This window comes from Ursus americanus, chromosome 31, assembly GCF_024610735.1.
Source record: "Ursus americanus isolate L20-20 chromosome 31, mUrsAme1.1.p, whole genome shotgun sequence".
Taxonomy (NCBI): Eukaryota; Metazoa; Chordata; class Mammalia; order Carnivora; family Ursidae; genus Ursus; species Ursus americanus.
In genome coordinates, this window is record NC_142157.1 from 16285534 (window position 1) to 16306235 (window position 20702).

General features: G+C 44.1%; 1 protein-coding gene across 1 annotated transcript; it reads right to left on the bottom strand.

Moving 5' to 3' along the window:
* Positions 1–4771: 4771 nt before the first annotated feature.
* OTUD1 (OTU deubiquitinase 1) lies at positions 4772–7836 on the bottom strand. The gene has a single exon (XM_045787071.2). The coding sequence runs from the start codon at positions 7459–7461 to the stop codon at positions 6016–6018; it is 1446 nt and encodes a 481-aa protein (XP_045643027.2). The 5' UTR covers positions 7462–7836; the 3' UTR covers positions 4772–6015.
* Between the last annotated feature and the right edge of the window lie 12866 nt (positions 7837–20702).

A 20702-nucleotide genomic window follows, 5' to 3' on the forward strand; every position in this document is an offset into this window, starting at 1 on the left:
TTCTGTTACAAGCTTAGCTTCACTATTAAAATCACACTCTCTATTCCTGTAGGTTCCTGTTGCTTTCTAAACCAGTCTAGCCATCTCTCTGCAAATTGCCACAATTCTGAGCAGCACTGACTTCTGCCAACAGCCACCATCAATAATGTGGCAAGGTAATGAAAAATCTGTCAGAGGAAACGACTTTATATTGAAAAGTTTAACACACATCTTCAACCTCTCTTCTAATTCCGTCCTAGAATTCTGTAGAATTAGCAGTGATTGAGGTTTCTGTTTCAGGTGCCTACTGTTTATTGAGATAGGAGTGTTGTTTAGATTTTAAGTAAAAATCTGTTAAGTCCCCCTAGGTCTGGCACTTTTCGGCAAAATGACAGAGAGACAGTCAAGTGACAGCTAAGAATTTCTTCACGGTGTTCTCCCTCTTCATTCCTATTGCATCACCAGGACAGGTCAAATTTCACTGTAAGAAACAAAAGGTGTGAATGTCTCCTATTGGTCATTAGAACTGAAGGCTTTATTTGAGTTTATTCTACAAACTGGCTGCACAGGTGTTACGTGACCCATTGGTATAAATTTCCTTCACAATTACCTACTTTGCCCAGCACCCGTTTGTACCTTGAGAAGCTAAGAAATACAACCACAGAGCCTGCGTTTACCCAGTGGAGACACAGCACACATTCATTACAGGTGTATACGGGAGAGGGAGTTCAACAGACAGTAGTCACGTTTGTACTAGACCCATCTGTGTGCCCTGTAATTGGGAGTCTTCGATAAAGAACTAATACGGGGGGGGGGGGGGGCGCCTGGGTAGCGCAGTCGTTAAGCGTCTGCCTTCGGCTCAGGGCGTGATCCTGGCGTTCGGGGATCGAGTCCCACATCAGGCTCCTCCGCTGGGAGCCTGCTTCTTCCTCTCCCACTTCCCCCTTCTGTGTTCCCTCTCTCGCTGGCTGTCTCTCTGTCACATTAAAAAAAAAAAAAAATCTTTAAAAAAAAAAAAAAGAACTAATACGGGAATGACTTCATAATTAGCACATCTTGGTGAACCAGAAAACCAAACAGGAAGACACTGGCAGGTACCTACTAAAAAGGATTACATAGGGCAGAGAGGAAGCAAAGTATTCACCAGGCAATGACAAATCGACGCAATTTTGAGAACTCAGCTAACCTCAAGTTGGCTTGTTTTGTTTTGATGTGCCACCGCATACATTCAGAGGTCCCTTAATTGGACGAATTCAGCATTTCCAGGATACCACCACAGAATGCAAAAAAGACAAACAAAGCAAGCAAAAAAAAGCTCTCTGGTTGACCAAAAACTAAAGCTTGAGCCCGTTACTCATAGCAGAGCATCCTTGTTGCAAATTGGAAACCCATTTCCCACGATCTTTGAGTCAATTCTGCCAAGCACGCTTGTTGGTGTGTTTAAGTCAATGGTGGACTGGAGGAAGGAGACAGGAAAAGTATAAAACACAAAGGTAACAGCACTCTGAGGTCCTTTTAGGTACAAAGGGACCGTCACCTCAGCCATCTGCCAGGGCTCCCGGGCCATCCACCCATGCCATCGCGAAAGCCCTCCGTCATGAAAGAAGGAAGATTGAACTGTATTCAGTTATTTTACAAAGGCAAATCAGTGCACCACAGATTACTTCTTAAAGAATTTTATCAAAAGCAGTTTTGTTTTATGTTTTACACATAAATGGGCTGTTCAATTAGAAAATTGAAAAACCAGTTGTGAAAACCAGACTAGCTAGGATTTTATCTGATGACAGTGAACTCTCTCTCCGACCTCTACTCATAGGGTAATTGCCGCTGACCTAATTTACAGTATGAGGAAATAACTCTGCTCCTTTTCCCCCAATAGATCTGTTTGGATCTGATCCGTGTGACTTGCCCGGGCCCCACTGACCAATGGCGTAAGCCTGCAGCCCGTGCTGTTGAACGCAACAATCCTAAAGCATGCTTGAAATCGGTCCAGCATTTCCTTCCCAAGCAGTCTATAGAAAGGAAACATCGCAGAACCAGGAATTGCTGTGGACTGGACTTGAGGTGGGTGTAACCCATAAAGCAAGTCAGAGCAAGTCCCTTCAGACAAGGCAACACTTTCACAGTCGCTTCAGGTTAATGGAAGTTCTGTTTTTAAATAATTTTTCTTAGTTTCATTCTCAACATTTTTGGAAGATGACACAAAGATGGCATCAAATTCTGCTTTTTGGGTTTCAAAATCTATTTTTTCCATTACAGACTTCAGTACTTAACTTTCTATAATACGACTTCTCTTTAAAATGCTCAGAATTACATTGTCAGTGGTAATTCCCAGTATTGTCAACTCCTATCATTTCTATTTAATTTCACATCCACCAAATAAGTATTTCCCAAAGCTTACGCTTCCCTTCAATTCATTCTTTCATTCAACAAATATTTACTGAGTGTTTACTCCTTTAATTACTGGGTTGGAACCGAGGGATTCAACAGGGAACATAATATACAGTCCATGTCTATTGCACTTAGTACATTTAGGGAGTGAAACTGAAATAACTGCCATCGTTTCTTGGTGCCTCTTTGAAATGGTTATAGACACTCCAGGAAATGTCAAAAATAGTAATAAGGTCTGGACTAAAGATTTCATGTGACAAGTAAGTGTTAAGTGTGAACACGTTACACATTTGAAATATACACTTGAATTGAACCAGTACGTTTACCTGCATATTAAATTGTCAGATGTCCGAAGGTTTAAATCCATGTTTATTCTGTAACGCTTTTCCTCCATATGAGCACACTGAATACCATGGTAAAATTTTAAGAGTTCAACTTTCTCACCTTAGGGAAAACACATAAAATAAGTTTTAATGAAGTAGTGAGATTAATTCAAGATCCATTTTTTTAATACGAAAGTTATAAAGAAAACACTGCAACGTAAGGACTATTTACCCATGCTGAGGCGAACCAATTCTGATGTTCAAGGAATCATAAAGCATCTTGTCTCCTCTATAGAATGTGGTATTTGAAGAAAGGCTTTGTGCCTAATGAAAATTTTAGCATATAAAAGCATACGGACTACAAGTTCAGAAAAATATAAAGAATCACATGTAAAAAAAAAAAGAATCATGTACATGTCCTTGTGGCACTTATCAATAGGTTACTGCTTAGTCCAATTAAACATGGAAATGAGTACATTTTCTTATCTTACAGAAATACAAGTGGAAAATGAACCAAAGGTTCAAGAAATTAGGTTTTTGCCAAAATGTTGAAGTCCTATGAAGTCCTTTAATTTTTAAAATGAAACAGTAATTTAGAAAATCACACTAACAGTGATTTGTATCAGTTTTCATCCATGGACCACTTTAGTAAAATTTTCAAGTTAATAGTATGATTTTCACACTGATTTACCTGAAACCACAGTTGGAGTTAGAGATTTTATCCTCCTCCCTCCGACTTGATGGGGAAGAGAATAAACTCTAAAGCAACCGCAGCTCACAGCCATCAAGTGTTTCCTTCATACAGTTTGGAGCCTCTTAGCAGCTATAAAGAGTATCTGAAGGAATACACTGTTTAATAAAATCTGTTTGCTGGAAGGAAATTAAGAGTCAACCACATTTCCACCTCTTCAGCTGCTCGTTTTCAGTGATCCAGGACTGCAGCTGCTAATACACAGAACTGGTAGGGCCGTAAGAGAACACACACGGAGCCCCAGGGAGTGGCCAATACCGCATTTCTTCTTCAAAAAACCAAGCCATAGAGGACGGGAAAGACATGAACAAACCTTTTAGGCAAGACAACTAAAAAAACATGCTGCCATGCAATACCACCTTAGGATTCATTGAACTTTTTTTAAACAAATCGCCCTTGAGGTTGTAAATCGAGGACTTGGGATTCTAATTCAAAAATGAAACAGAACCCAGAAGAATTTGTTTCTTCAAATTCTATTTGTGTAAGTTTTAAGCATACCCTAATTTTATACATGTCTAAATTCAGGGGAGAAGAGGGAAAGAAGCATATTTAGACAGGTAATTCGAATGAAATAATTTCTTTCCCAGGTTAACCAGTGAAGCCATGAAGCAAACCTCTTTTTACCCAAAAAAACCAGAGATGCATGATTACCTAACATTTAAAAGAAATTCATTAGTTAACGTTTAAAGGAAATTGTCCCGATAACCATTGGCATTCTTCCAAAAGTGTGGTTAAGCAATGAACTCAAGCTCAAATGTGTCTATAACCATGAAATATAAACATACGAACTATCAACTGTAAAATAAAACATCCGAACTAGCTGTTTTTTTCCCTACACTAAACAACATACCCACATTATGGGTGTACTTATCCACTAAATCCAGTAACATATCTCAAAATTAAGAGATTCCTGTGGTCTCGAGATGCCAGACTGGATAAAAATTAGAACACTGGTTTTGGTTACTCTCTGAAACATTTAAATCTGTGCTGAGAGTAAGTGAAACAGAAAACTATGATACTTAAACGCTGTGCTGGTTAACACAATACTTGCACTTCCCTGTTTATTAGCCGGCAGGTACCTCTGTAGTTTTAAACAGGAAGTCTAACTAGAAATAATGAGAGCAATGCCCTGAGTTACTCCATCTTTAAATTGTATTTTACTTACCCTTTGAAATTACTAATGATTTTCCTACCCTGTTCATGTGAGAACTTAAGAAGTCTCTCTCATAATTTCATGACATCTTTACACATGACAAAAAATTGTATACATGTAAGAGACGCTCCTACAAGTGTCACTTCTTAATTGAAAAACCATCTTGGCCAAAAAGACGTTGTAAAAGTAAAATTACGCATTTTATTCATTCATTCCATCAGCTGAGAATCGCTCTATTGTACAAATACAGTATTGTACAAAAAAATCACAAAATGTTACAAAATAAAAAAAGTACAAACTGCAGTACTTAATAAATATGACTAGAAGTAGTTAAAGTGGAAATGAGATAGATTTTAGGTTGAGAACATTGTTTGACCCAGCAAACCATACAAGATCTGTTTACAGACATTTTTATTTGTACATAATACAGGGCAATCCTATTTTGCCTTTTGAAAGAATTTAAAAGGAATAAAATATTAAGATAGTATTCTCCTGCTATAAAACAACGGCCCAGGTTGATTCAAGGCATTTATGCTAGTAGTTTTTTAAATCTCTTAGTTGAATCCAAGAAGCTATAATGAAGCAGGAGGCTTATCTTGTCACAAAGTTAAAATGCTTTTATAACAAAATGACAAATATAAATAAAAACAATTCAGAGCACCAGACAATCTACTCTAAAGGCCAACCAAAGTACAGAATAGTCATCACTCTGCCATCAGCAAACATCAGACTTTCATTCAAGTAAGACTGGTACTATCCCTTAAAGAAAATTCTTCCCCCAACCTTCCCTTAAGTATTTCTCTTTAAAAGGTTGACCATTTCTAGAAAAATAATGATTTCCAAAACAAATCTGTTTTTCATTAAAATGGAATGGGCCAATCATCTGGTAACACAAATGCATCAATAGCCATTTGAAATAATTATCTAAGAATCATAAAATTCAAATTGAACAACATAAAATAACTACTAAATCACAAACTCTGTTCAAAGTAATAAACTTCATATAAAGCACTTCTCTGGATTTATGCTGGAAAGCTGTTTGTCAAAATGGAACACGTCATAGATGAAGGTACACCAATTTTTAAAAATGTTGTGCAAAAATACATTTTTATAGAAAACAGATCACCGGGAATGAACAAATTTACACCGTGAGAAACTAGAGCTTGCAAATGAAGAAGTGCCAACTTTATACAGCAAATTATAAATAGCAGTAGGATCACCCAAAGCCATCATGAAACCATTTAGGTGCCCAGCAACCTTCAGCTCTGAGGAGAAAACATTCAAAAAAATGATTAAGGCATTACACCTACGGTAAATCTACTAGGAAGTTTAAAAGTGCTATTACCCTGATTAGAGTTCATAATTCTCCCAACACAAATTATGTATGCAATTCTCCCAGGGTGTAGTTTTCAGACACTTCAAGAGCATGCATTTTGTTCAATATACATTTTGGACAGGGATATGGCCATGGATTTGGCAAGTTCTTCATCGCGTTTTCTTTGCACTTGAGTCTGTTTGCACCAACTGTCATACTCTGGGTTGGGATAGGAGTGATCAAACACCGCATCATAATGTCCATTACTGAGCCAACTGAGCCAAATACTAGGCCTTAGGGAATCCTCTGGGCCCAAATAGTGAATCATGGTAGACACCGTGGGGCTCTCCAACCTCCCTCCAGTAGTTAAATGTATATTCACATTCAACATCTGCCCCATGGCCAGCAATTCCGGGTACCCGGCCCACGCCCCGTCTTGAGCAGCAGCGATGATGAACTCCCCCACGTCGCCCTCAATCAGGGGGCTAAAGTGGTCGAGATGATCGGCGATGTAATGCACCGTCTGTTCCCTCAGCTCCCGGTGCAAGCTCTGGTCTCCGTACACTGTCTTGCTGACCGCTCGGTAGAGGCAGTTGCCGTCGGGAATGATGTGAAATCGGTACTTATTCCTCTGTCGCAGGTACTTGTCCTGCCTCTCCACCTCCGCCAGGTACAGGGCCAGTTTCTCGTCTCTGGGATCCGACCTGGAGACGATCACCGCCTCGGCCGCGACGCTCGGAGCCGCCTCGCCGCTCCGCGCGGGAGGCACCACCGCCTCGGGGTCGGGCCGCCGTGCCTCGTCCGCTCCGGGAGGGTCGCTGCGGTCGCCCGGCCTCTCCCAGCCCCGGAGGCTCCTCTCCGCCGGGTGCTCCTCGCCCCACGGCCCGGGGCTAGGCTCCGGGCTCCCCGGGGGCGGCGCGGGGCCTCGGTGTTTGGCGGCGGCCAGGGCCTGGCGGTGCTCGCTCAGTCGGAAGTTTCTGTCGGGACCCTCTCGGGCCGCGTCCAGGCCCGCGGGCTCGGGGCAGTCGGGCCTCAGGAGCTCCTCCAGGAGCCAGGCCGACGAGCCCCGGCGCGGTGGGACCGGGGCGCCAGGCGCCGGGGCCAGCAGGAGGCAGCGGCTGCGCTGGGCGGCGGGTGCCGCGGCGCCGGGCTCGGGCCCGTGCAGCAGGAGCCGGTCGGCGCCCAGGGCCCGCACGGTGATCTGCGCCGTGGACGTGTAGTGCGGCGGCAGCGGCGGCTTGCAGGACCCGCCGGGAGGGCCCGCGGCGGCCGAGGCGGGGGCGGCGGCCCCGGACACCATCTCGAAGCAGGAGGAGAAGGCGGGCATCTTGGCGGCGGGGGCGGCTGCGGCTTCTCGGGGCTCGGCGGCCGCGGCAGGCTGGCACTCACCGGTCTCGGGCTCCGGCTCGCCGCTGGCGGGTCCCGGGGGCTGCAGAGAGACCTTGAAGGGGGCGGCGGCTGCGGCGGCGGCGGGGGGAGCGGGGGCGGCGGCCGTGGGACCCGGTCCCCCGGCTGGGTAGTGGGTGCAGACGCTGCTGTAGAGCTGCATGTCCCTGCCCGCCGCTCCGGCCCCTTATAGGCGCGGCGAGCCCGGGTGAAGGGGACACACCCTCCGGGCCCGGCGGAGGGGGCCGGCCGGGCGCGATGACCCAGTGCCCCTAGAATAGAAATGACCGAAGGGCCACTGGCCTCCGGCGCGTCAAGAGCCGCAAATAGCGCCCGGGTCCCCGCCAAATTCCTGCTGCGCCACAACGCGCGATGGGGGCGGGGAGGGGACGCGCTCGACCCCGGCCGGCGCGATCGGCCCGCAGACCCGGGGCGCCGCGCCCGCTGCCGCTGCTCCGGCCGCGGCGGCCGCTGGGGACTCTCGGAGAAAGCCGCCCGCCTAGCTGGAGCGCGTCCCGCCGGCGAGGAGCAGTGCAGGGCGCGCGGAGGGGCCGGGAGGCGGGGCCGCGGTTGTTTACCTCAGGCCGCGCGGCCGCGTCACGTGGGCCCGTTGGAATGTGCGGCTCGTCGCAGCGCCCCATTCAACAGCGCGGGCTCGCCCCGCCCCCCGACCCGCGCCCCGCCCCGTTCGACGGACGTCACGGGCGTGGCCCGCGGCGCTGGGGGCGGGCACGCGGGTGGGGCGCGGGCGGGAGAGCGCAGAGGCGCGGGCGGGAGAGCGCTGCGGCGCGGCGGCTTGCGCGGGCAAAGCGTTCCTGGCAGCTGTGGGTGAAGAGGCGGAGGCAGCCGGGCGCTCCCCGCTCCTCAGCCGCGGGTTTCGGCGCTGCGCCATGCTGCGCTGCTGCTGCGGATGGTGGCGGGATGGGCGCTGCCTGGGGAAGCTACGCTGCTTTGACAGCGTGCGTTCCGAAGGCGGCTTCCGGGCTCGGTATGGAAGACGGAGCAATGCCTTAAAACCTGCATGCCCTCTGCAGGGCCCTGGCACCACTGCCGTCTTTTGATTCAGGTCTTTGGATTAAAATGTTAAAGTAGCGTGACTCCTCGCGTCCTCCCCGGGACCTTGCTACCCTACTCAACCGAAAGCAACTTTTCTGCACCCCTATGCCATGTCGACTGGCAAATGCATGACTTGGGTGAAGGAAGCCCTTCAAACAGCCTTTCGAAATACCAACTGCCTAACACCTCGGGTCTTTGGAAGATGGGTGCGGCTGCTAACCATAGGTCGGAATCCGGTGATGTACACCGAGGCCGAGTAGAATATTGAAGAGTTTTGCCCAGTTGTGTTAGTTGTACCCTCTCCGTAAAGAAAAGCCAAAGTAGTCATGTGATCAACCATGTACTGACTTTATAGTAGCTGGCAGCTCTTGCTGTATTCTGAGCTTTGATCACGTGCAAGTAACAGGCATTGAACCAGGAAGCTATCCCACAGTTTTAAGAAAGGGGGAAATAGCTGTAGGCTATGGTGTACGTTCCCCTCCCCAAACCTTCCGTTGACATGTAAATTCCTTGAATGAAAATACTTTGTCCTGTTTGCTGTTCTGGTGACATCCCCTAGCCCGGTACCTGGCGTAGAGTTAGAGCTAATATTTACTGAATGAAGTAATTAACGGAGAAGGAGTTCTCAAGGTTTTTCAGTTTGGAGAAACCAGTATTAGGATCCCGGTCTCCTGACGCTGGCCAGGGCTTTTAATTGGCCGTGGCGGAGGTGGGGCATAGGTGACTGGCAGGACCCAGCGTTCAGCCTTTTGATTAGGTCATTCCAACCTGTTCCGTAAATCAACTCAGGAGGAAATAAAAACTTATGGTGACTACCCAGTTGGGGATCTGGTAGCCCCCATGGCTAACTAGAAAAGGGAGATTACCTAGATTTCATCACCGCTTTTGAGGGGTATCTGTTGCTCCGTGTCTTAAACGCTTCACACTGAGCTCTACCTTTAGCCTTTCAGTAGCTGGTGTTCTGAAACAGGAGACAAGACAATAAGATAAATCTCAAATAATATTTACTCACTACCCATTATGTGCCTAGCAGAGCTAGCATAACAGGAGCCTGGAGGGAGATAAGGAAACTTCAGCTTAAATCCTAAAGCAGGATGCATTTTAACAGGTTAGGGTGAACACAGGAAAAATGTACCAAATTAGGAACAGACAGATATAAACAAACGTATGAAAATACAAAATTTTAACATACATGAAGGCTCTTTTTCCCCCCATTTTTATATCGTGGGTTTGGGGGGAGGATGTGGTGGGCTGTGCAAGACTGCATATTCACTATGGAAAACTTGTCCACTCTACATCTCAATCTGGAAAGCCTTCCCTGAGGGAAATGATACTTCAGGAAACTCAAAGCAGGAATGATTGCCAGCCTTGGAAATGGGAGCTGTTTTCTGCCCTAGGGAGTCCAAAGAAGGCAACTCCTTGCAAGTGATTGCAGAGAGATTAGGGTAAAGAGAAGGGCAAATCCAGTTCCTTTTGATACTCCTTCTGAGAAGAATCCTAATGATTCCATCCTGGAAAATCATCTGTCTAGCATATTTTGGTGCTGTGAAGAAAATTGGCAGAAGTTTAGGAAAACAGGATTCTAAACCCATATTACAGTTATCGAATAGACAGGAGAAACAGGAAATTTTAGCAACTATCAACCAAAGGATAGCAACAAGACAAGCAATAAGGGGCTTCATGCTCAGTGAGGAGTCTGCTTGAAATTCTCCCTCTCCCCCCATCTCTTCCTCTGCATGCTCGCTCTCTAAAGTAAATAAATACGTAAATAAATAAAATCTTAAAAAAGGAAAAACTTACTACAAAGCTATAGACATCAAGCCCATGTTGTACTGGCATAAAGATAAACATAGAGATCAGTGGAATAGGGTCTGGAAATAAATCCATATGTTTATAGTCAATTGACTCTGCAGGGTCCCAAGACAATCCAATGGGAGAAAGTCTTTTCAACAGATGGTGCTGGGACAGCTGGATATCTGCACACAAAACAATAAAGCTGGACCCTTACCACACAACATATATAAAAGTTAACTCAAAATAAATGAAACGTAAGAGCTCAAACTATCAAATCCTTAGATGAATTTGGGAAATCTCAGTGCCCGTGGATCAGGCAGTGATTTGTTAGAAATGACACCAAAAGCACAAATGACAAAAGAAAAAATAAATTGGACTTCAGCAAAACTAAAAGCTTTGTGCTTCAGAGGACACCACAGAGAAAGTGAAAAGAGAAACTGAAGAATGAGAGACTATATTTACAGATCATGTAACCAACAAGGCACTTTTAATATATGTAAACAATATATAAAGAAGTCTTAGAATTCAGTAATTAAAAGATAACCCGCTTCTTTAAATAGTCAAATAATTTGAATAGACATTTCTCCAAAAAGATATTCAGACAGCATAGAAAACAAAAATAACCCAAATCATTAGCCATTAGGGAAACACAAATCAAAACCCACAGTGAGATATGCTTCACACCCACGAGGATGGCTCTAATAAAAATCAGACAACAGCAAGTGTTGACAAAAATGTGGAGGAAACAGAACCCTTACACATTGCTTGTGGGATTTTATAAAGTGCAGACGCTTTGTAAAACAACAGTTCCTCAAAAGGTTACACATAGAATTATCACATGATCCAGCAATTCTACTCCTAAATACATAACCAAGAGAAATGAAGGCCTATGTCCACACAAAAACTTCTAAGTCAACTCTGTCATGGTAGCATTAAGGACCCAGTATCCATCGACTGATGAATAGATAAACAAAATGTGGTATATCCACAGTGAAATATTCAACCAGAAAAAGAATGATACATTGATACATGGTACGCCATTGGTGAACCTTGAAAACATTCTAAGTGAAAGAAGCCAGCCTTGAAAGGCCATATGTGTCACCTAATTCCATTTATATGAAATATCCAGAATAGGCAAATCCATAGAGATAGAAAATAGATTAGCTGTTGCCAAGGACTAAGGAGAAGGGCGAATTGGAGAGACTAGGGAGTGGATTTTTTTCTTGGAGTATTGAAAATGCTTCAACTTTGATTATGGTGTTGGTTGCACAGCTCTGGGAATATATTAAAAAACACTGAGTGGAACATTTTAAAAGGGTGAATTTTATAGTCTGTGAATTACATCTAAATAAAGCTGTTTTTAAAAAGCCTACTATGAGTCACACATTTTATATACCTTCGTGCTTTTTCTGACAAATTCATGGTACTTGTAGGCAGCTTAAATGTCATTGTTAAGATGCTATCAAGGAATTGAAGCTTCCTGAAATCAAATTATTTAGGGCCAGGTGAAAGGATATTTGAAAAGCTGGGCTATTTGAATGTATAATTTTGTTTTTGTCTTGAACTTTTTGTGTAATCATCATGGTATAAAAAATAATTTTACATTCTGTTCAACAAACAGTTATGGAGAACTAATACGCACAAGGCGTATGGGAATATGTCCCAATTTAACCCTATATAGAAACAACCAAATTTAAACTATGTAGCATGTTGTGGGAAAAGATTCTGAGAAGTGCCTGAGACATAGAAGGTTCTCAATAAATATTTTTAAAATATTGTCAAGGAAAAATGGAACTTAAGCAAGAAAGGCAAGCATCTTGGGAAGTATTGTGTGGGTTGGCACGTATTCATTCTATTATATTGACAACTTAAAGTGAACAAATAAATAAATAAAGGACACCCCAGCATGCAAACACCTCAGTGTTCTCTCCCCACCACATTTACCGCTACTGACATGCCACTGGCTCGAAGCGAAATTTCCAGGCAGCAGTGAAAGCTCCTGTTAATTATTTACACCTTGTAGCTCTTCAGAAATCGTATTTATTAGTATCACTGAAAATCCCATTATCAAATGATCTCTTAACTCCAGGAAATCTAAATTAATTTAGAATAACTAGATCAAGTAATCAGTAGATTTTTGCTTTCTATAGGAAAAAAGAAAAAGGACAAGGAATGGAGAGAAGGCTGGGAAGTATGTGTAATCATTTCCTAAGCTTTGGCGTGGAGAAAGGGCAGACCCTTTTGATAAATAGTCCGACAGTTCCCCTAGTGACTAGCAATATGGCTCGGGTCCCTACTCAAGCAATGGCATTTTTCTTGTGGGTTCAATGGCCTACTGAGAGAACAGAAGGAAAGCCAGGCCTGGTATTCACAGGGAGGTTCAGATGACATAATCTGAACAGAATAATCCGCTCCCACACACAGCTTTGAATCAGTCCAGCACAAAGGGGAGGAGCTCAAACACCTCAGGTTTTTCCTGAACTCTGATCATCAGATCTGGTATTATATTAGCAAAGGAGTGGTTAGACCAGAAATACCTTGTTCTGTGCTCTGTTACCTGCTTCTGATCGCCTTAACCAATATGGTGAGCAGGTCTACTAATAATAACTAGGCCTGCTAGTTGAAGAGGGAGAAATGAAAATATAAGATATGGCTCCTAATATGGTTTGGATATTTGTGTCCCCCGGAAATTCCTATGTTGAAATCCTAACATCCTAACCTGCCAAGATGGTGGTGTTAGGAGGTGGGGACTTGGGGAAGAATTTAAGAATTTAAGTCACAAGGGTGGAGCCCTCATGAATGCGATTAGTGCCTTACAAAAGAGGGTCCAGAGGTCCCTGGCCCCCCCCCCCACCATGTGAGGACACAATGAGAGGCTTGTGACCTGGAAGGAGGCTGTCACCAGATGTGACCATGGTGACACCCTGATCTCAGACTTCCAGCCTCCAGAACTGTGAGAAATAATCTTTTTTTTTTTACCTCATCCCCTTTTTTAACCTGCGCCCCCCTTTTTTAACCCCACCCATGAGAAATAAATTTCTGTTGTTTACAAACTATCCCAGCTAGTCTATGGTATTTTGTTATAAAAGCCAGGACAGATTAAGACAGCCCCTGTCTATAAAGGGTGTAACATAAAGCAGCACAAACAAGACATTACACACAGGCCCGCACTCGGACACACACACACACACACACACACACACACACACACACACAATAACAATGCACTAAGTGCTGTAATCTGTTGCCAAGGGTGGTTCTAACATTACTCAGTCATCTGGTTGTATGCCCACACTTTAAATATCCACAATCTTCATTGTTTACATAGTTAAATATCCGTAAATATGTGAACATGATAGAAATATGGCTCACGGGCTCACCCCTCCTAGGGACCAATGGGGAGTAAGGAGACACCTTCACTCTCCTCCCTGCCTCTATATAGGTTGAAGGCCAGGCTGGGAGACACACCCTTATTGACTAAGAGGTCAACTGTGAAAATGCCCAGCCGTTGTAGGACTATATAGCCAAAACTTAAGAAAAGGAAAAGATGGAAGATAAACATTAAGCTACTTCGAAAGTGCTTTCTTAAAAAAGTGTTATAAAAGGGGCGCCTGGTGCCTCAGTCGGTTAAGCGTCTGCCTTCAGCTTGGGTCATGATCCCAGGGACCTGAGATCGAGCCCTTGTTCTGCGGGGAGCCTCCCTCTCCGTCTGCCCCTCTCCCAGCTCCTTTTCTCTCTCTCTCAAATGAATAAATAAAAATATTTAAAAAAAGAAAAAGAAAAAATATTGTATTTATTTATTTGAGAGAGAGAGAGAGTGCACACACACAAGTGGGGGGAGAAGCGGAGGGACAAGCAGACTCCCTGCTGAGCAGGGAGCCTGACGCGGGGCTCATTCCTAGGACCCTGAGACCATGACCTGATCAAAAGTCAGACACTTAACCGACTGAGCCACCGAGGCACCCCTATTCCTTCTTTTAAATGTTGATTATAACCCCAAATTCATTTCATGGCCCACCAATGTTGGTGACCTGGAATTTGAAAACAATTATGGCCTCAGTTTTACTCTGGTTAATGATTGTATTTACAGTGTATTCTGACCCTTTTACCTAGATACATTTGCTGAGCAGATGGAATCATTGAAGAACAATGTAATTTTTCATTGAGTGAACTAACCTATAATTTATGTTCCAGCACACTTTTAAGAGTGAAAGGGGTTCCTCTTAATAGTTATTCTAGTCATCAGGGATAAACCAAAAGTGTCCCAGACAAAGTAATAGGTGGGGTCGCCCTATCAATAGCCGATAGAAGAGAAAATAGTTATTTTCACATTTTCCCCTATTTTCTCCTACAGCACCCATTTCTCTGTCATACCCACGACAATCAAGGATCACTGATGTTTGGCGTATGAGTCTTATATAGAATAAGGAGCTCTGGTTTCTATTCTCAACTTCAAAACTAAATGATTGGCTTTGAACAAACCTTTATATCTCCCTGTCTCTTGATTATTTCATGTATAAAATGAGGGTTTAATGATCTCTACGATTCCCTTCAACCTTAAATATTTTAAAAAATGTTTATTTATTTATTTGACACAGAGAGAGAGAGCGCAAGCAGGGGGAGCAGCAGGCAGAGGGAAAGAGAGAAGCAGGCTTCCTGCCAAGCAGGTAGCCCAATGTGGGGCTCGATCCCAGGACCCTGGGATCATGACCCGAACTGAAGGCAGATGCTTAACCGACTAAGCCACCCAGACACCATCATTCTTAAAATTAAATGACTTTGGGGCGCCTGGCTGGCTCAGTCAGAAGAGCATGTGAGTCTTGATCTTGGGGTGGTGAGTTCCAGCCCAACGCTGGGTGTAGAGATTACCAAAAAAAAAAAAAAAAAAAAAAAAAAACCCACTTTAAAAGAAATGAGATGACTTTATGCCACAGGAACCAATATGAAAACAGTCTTAAAAAGCTTACAGTATAAATTCGGTAACTAAGTCGTGTAATATCCTAGCCTTCCCCCCAGATAGTGTTTCTTACAATGTTTCAAAATAAATACCTAAATAAGAATTGCTGGGCTGGGCTCAAAGAATTAACAGCCAAATATGTAACAGAATTGGAGGCCTCAAGGGTGTCCCTTCTTTTATCCACCCAGTCGCAATTCCAAAAAAAAAAAAAAAAAGACAAGATGATTAGGTTAAAATAAGTTTCTTAGATGAAGCACAGAAAAACATGTAGAAGGAAACAGAGTCTGGGATTGAAGAAAACCATGCTGAGAAATTAAATGAGAGGTTAACAACATTATCGATGTCACCATTTTATTGAGTAGATCCTATTTAAAATCTTGGTTGCAACACTGTGTGTCAACGATCATTTAAAAAAATAAGAAAATAAATAATAAAATAAAACCATGGTAGCTGAATAAGTTAATCCTCATAATTTTATTCAAATTAAATGAAACACAGCACATATGGTTGTAAGAGTTACTGACTACAGAGGGCATTGGTCACGTTTGTCACTGCCCAACATCTTTTGAAACATCCTTTTCATCTGTAAGAGCCCTTCCTCTCCCATGAGAGGACTGGATTCATTCTCCCAGCTCCCATGAAGTGAGGTCCGGGATTTGACCGAGGCTGCAGCCATCAAACACACCACAGGTCCAGGACTTCAATTCAGAAGAGAGTGACAGGAACAAGCAGGTGCACAGGGGAAAGCATCTCTTGCCAGGGTCGCCGGCATCATCTCTGCAAGCGTGGCGACCGTGTGAGTGCTGGCTGGGCAATGGAGGCCTCCCCCAGAGCGGCCCCTGTTAAAATGTGGACTGGTTCCAGCCCCCTCTGACTTGCCTGGGGGAGTCTCTGAACCGCCTGACGTTATGCCACGTATTCAAAGCTACTTAGAGTAAACGCTGTTGTACCACTAAGAACACGGAGGGATACCATAGCTAGAGTCTGTTTGGTCCAGCCAAGTTTTACTAAGGAGGTAAGAGATGAGTTTTGTCCTAAAGGACAAGAGTTCTGGGATGAGAACACGAAGACCCTCTTCTGGACAAGGAATACAGCTGGGGCGGGAAAATAATAAGGCTGGTTCCGGGAAAGTCGATGCAGAGCTGATAGGAGACTCTGAAACCTAAGATGACATATGTGTTACGATTCGGAGAGCAAAAGGTAGTCATTGTGGAGATTTCCTTCCATGTGAAGTGATTAGAGCTGATGTTAGCAGCAGAGACATGCACATTTTCACGATTAAGTTTATACACTTCACTTCAGTGGTCTCAATATCATCATTCCATTAGACTTCCAGAAAGATGCATCTAGAAGAAAACTCAAAAGAAGAAACAGCAGGGGTGCCTGGGTGGCACAGCGGTTAAGCGCCTGCCTTCGGCTCAGGGCGTGATCTCAGCGTTATGGGATCGAGCCCCACATCAGGCTCCTCCGCTAGGAGCCTGCTTCTTCCTCTCCCACTCCCCCTGCTTGTGTTCCCTCTCTCGCTGGCTGTCTCTATCTCTGTGGAATGGATAAATAAATAAAATCTTAAAAAAAAAAAAAGAAATAGCAATCTCTTGGGAATAAAGAGAAAGTGGGGAAGAAAAGTGAGGGAGGGAAAAAAAAAGGATTTTTAGACCCTAAAGATAGGGAATTGTGTTCTAGAATCAGCATCTGTGCCTGCAACTATCACGGCCAAGCTGATTATTTGGCTGCGTTGATGATCGGTACGTATCACCACATGATTGTTTCAACTATATCGCTGATGCTTGTAATATTACCAGGATTCCTGGGTTGGGCATCCCGTAGTCTGTTTGTGATCTTACATGTACACTGTCCATGCTATGACTGTCACTATGGATGGGAAAGATGGAGACGATACAGGAGAAAAAATGTTTTGTATGTGAAATTTAATCCATGTGTTTTTTTTTTAAGATTTTATTTATTTATTTCAGAGAGAGCGTGTGTGTGTGTGTGAGAGAGAGAGAGAGAGAGAGAGCACAAGCAGGGGGAACAGCAAGCAGAGGGAGAGGGAGAAGCAGGCTCCCAGCAGAGCAGGGAGCCGGATTCGGGTCTCTATCCCAGGACCCTGAGATCGTGATCTGAGCTGAAGACAGACACTTAACCGACTGAGCTTCTCAGGCGCCTCTAACCCATGTGTTCTGAGAATGGATTCTCAGTCTCTCTCTCTCTCTCTCTCTCTCTCTCTCTCGGTATTTATATAACTTCCACAAGTGTTATGCTTCCATGTATATTCTGAGATTTGGCAGGGTGGGGGGGGATATGAGGAAGTAAAATATGGGAGTAAACTTTTTAACCCCTACAGCTATTTTTAGAGGGAGGAGGGGCAGAGGGAGAGGGAGAAAGAGAATCTTAAGCAGCCTCCATGACCAGCTGGGACCCCAGCTTGGGGCTCGATCTCACAACCCTGAGATCATGACCTGAGCCAAAATCAAGAGTTGGACGCCTAACTAACCGAGCCACCCAGGCAGCCCCCTACAGCTACTTTATTTTTTAAGGAATCTCTATACTCAACGGGGGGCTTGAACTCACAACTTGAGAGTCACACGCTCTACCTACCGACCGAGCCAGCCAGGAGCCCCTATTCCTATAACTATTAATGATGCTCTGCAGCTGTTTCTCGTAGGTGAGGCACGGTATGAGCCATGAGCACTTCTGTCCTGCAGCCTGCAATAGCAGTTCTTTCCCTCCTGCTTATAAGGACAAACTGGGATAAATTAAACAAGAAAATTCTATGGATAACTTTGAATCCATTCTAACTTATATATTTAAAAAAATTCCTAAAGTGGGGCTCAGTCATTGAGCGTCTGCCTTCGGCTCAGGGCGTGATCCCGGCGTTATGGGGTCGAGCCCCACATCAGGCTCCTCCGCTAGGAGCCTGCTTCTTCCTCTCCCACTCCCCCTGCTTGTGTTCCCTCTCTCGCTGGCTGTCTCTATCTCTGTCGAATAAATAAATAAAATCCTAAAAAAAAATCCTAAAGAAATTTAATATTATGAACAGCTGATTGCAATTGCATTACTATCATCTATCAGTAGAGAACTACCTGGCACTCTGCTTGTCCTGACGAAAGAATCGTAGTGATTCACCCAGGAAAATGCGCAACAAATACAACGGAAGATTTGAGGAAAGAAGCGCATGCTTATCCCCCCAAAATATAAAGATTAATAGTATATTAGTGATCTATTTCTATGTAATAAATGAGCCCAAAACATAATAGTTTAAAGCATCAGTACACATTTATTATCTCTTACAGTGTAGATAGAACCTAAATGCTTGGCTTAGTAGTTCATAAAATCAGAGTCAAGTGATGGTGGAGGCAAGTTCAGGAAGACTTGCCTGGGGCTAGAGGATGTTTCCAAGCTGGCTCACTTACACGAGTTGCTGGCTTTTTTACATGGCTTCTCCCAAAAGGCTTCTCATGTCCTTATGGCATGGTGGCTCTCGCCCCCCAGGGCAAGGAATAAAAAAAGGAGCTAAGCAAAAGCTTGCATGGCCTTTATGACCTAGCCTTGATGTCACACACCATTATCTCCACCGTAATCTGTGAATCACATGGGTCAGTTCTGACTCAATGTGAAAATAGACTATGCAGGAGAGTGAATACCGTGAGGTGAGGATTGTTGGGGGCCATCTTGGAGACAGCATATTATAGTTTATACCTAAAACTACCGTATTATGCCTAAAGCTTCTCCTTTAGGTAATAAGAGATGAAAGATATCTTAAGACTGGCATTTTGAAACTGTTCGGGAGAGTGAAGAAAGAACTATAAAGAAAGGGTTTCAGGAACCTAGGACCTGGATAGAAGAGAAAGGAGCCTGGTCCCCGGTGGAGCCTAGTTCCTTGGGATATATTTTGGAAAGTAGAATGTGGGGGAGAAAGAGCTGAACTCCTGGTGATGTGGGATTTGTACCAGACTCTTCCTCAGAGCTTAGATCCCAAAGGGATCCTTCATATTTCCTAGAGAAGCTTCCTTTAGGTCATTAAACTCATTTCATCAAAACACAAAGGGATCCTGGGGCTCAAGGAAGAAACTATTTAATAGTAAAACCTGTGAACTAGTAAAAGTAGTAAACCAGTCAACCCATCCCTTAGTAAACTTCATGGACATGGCACAGGATGAAGAACAGTAACTGGATTGGCACCACACGACTATTCTTACGCCAGGTCTGCATTGTTACCTAGCTGGGCGCTCGTAAGCATGGATCCCATGAACACTATCAGGCCACCATTGCATGAAGACAGGTAGGGGAGGACCTAAATACTGTTGAGCATTCCAACATGTGCTGGCCACCAGGCTAGGGGTTTTCTACACACCGATTGTTTAATACAATTCTTTGCATTTCACAAAGGTGAAATTAAGGGTCAGGGTCTGTGAATTGTTCCCCGATATCCATCTTTTCCTTCTTCCTTTTAATACGGGAACCTGCATGGTTTCAGCTAGGCACAAGATGGCCAACTAGAGACTACAATTCTCAACTCCCCTGCAGCTAGGTAATAGCCAAGCGACCCCATAGCAGTCAATGGAATGTAACTTGTAGGTCACACCTTTTGAAGGAGTGCCTTCCACTATCCTATATTTCCCCCATTTCCAGCAGGCGGGAACATAGACGGGGAGCTGAGTCAGCTTCCACCATGGAGATACGACCGCAACTTTACGGCCCAGCAGAACCCAAGTTCTCAGACGACCGCGTGAAGCTGCCTATCATCCTGGACTGCCTGCCATCTTGGACTTCGAAGTGAGAGAGAAATAAAGTAGTATATTTTACTTAAGCCGCTGTTATCTCGATCTCTATGAAAGCCATTAAATCAGTATTCCTACCCAACACGTGAACTTGTCAGAGATCATCCAGCAACAAGAGACGGATCTGAGACATTTTCGCTTTCAAACTTCTGCTCTAACAGGAAGGTGTCCTTGTTAAGGAGAATGTTACTTCTTTTAAGTAATCTCTACACCCAACATGGGGCTCGAACTCATGACCCTGAGATCAAGAGTCGCATCCTCTACCAACTGAGCCAGCCAGGCGCCCCGGGAGAATGTTGCTTTTCCTCTCGATGCCCTTAGGTATTCTAAGAGCTCAATAGATACTTGAAGATGGGAGAGTCCATTCGGACAATTTTATGTCCTTATTTAGAAGAACCAAAACTATGTGCCCTTCGATGTTGAGCACAGTCTATCTCCATTATGATGAATGTTACACTTTTTAGAATTTGGGCTCTGCTCACATTCTGTTTTGGGGTTCTGACTCATTTTTCTTTGGAACAGAAGTCTATTTGAAGGATGTTAAATTTACTGATTGTTTTCAAATGCGGTGTTCTCTGAGCACATTTTTTCTGTTGCTTCTACAGATGCCTACCGTCTTGCCATCTTTATATAGCTCTTCCTATTCCTACTAAAAATAAGAACATATGCAGCTAATATTAAGCCAATACCTAATGGTGTGATCATCCTAATAAAATATTGAAATAGTTCCATATTCCTTGGTAAACAGCCAACACCGTATGACCTCTGAGGTTTCCCAGGGGGTCTCACATCTACGGTCCCTCCTTCAGCACCTCT

What these genes read in the sequence shown, in the direction of transcription:
- OTUD1 (XM_045787071.2), bottom strand. Translation starts at nt 7,461, where the DNA reads ATGCAGCTCTACAGCAGCGTCTGCACCCACTACCCAGCCGGGGGACCG.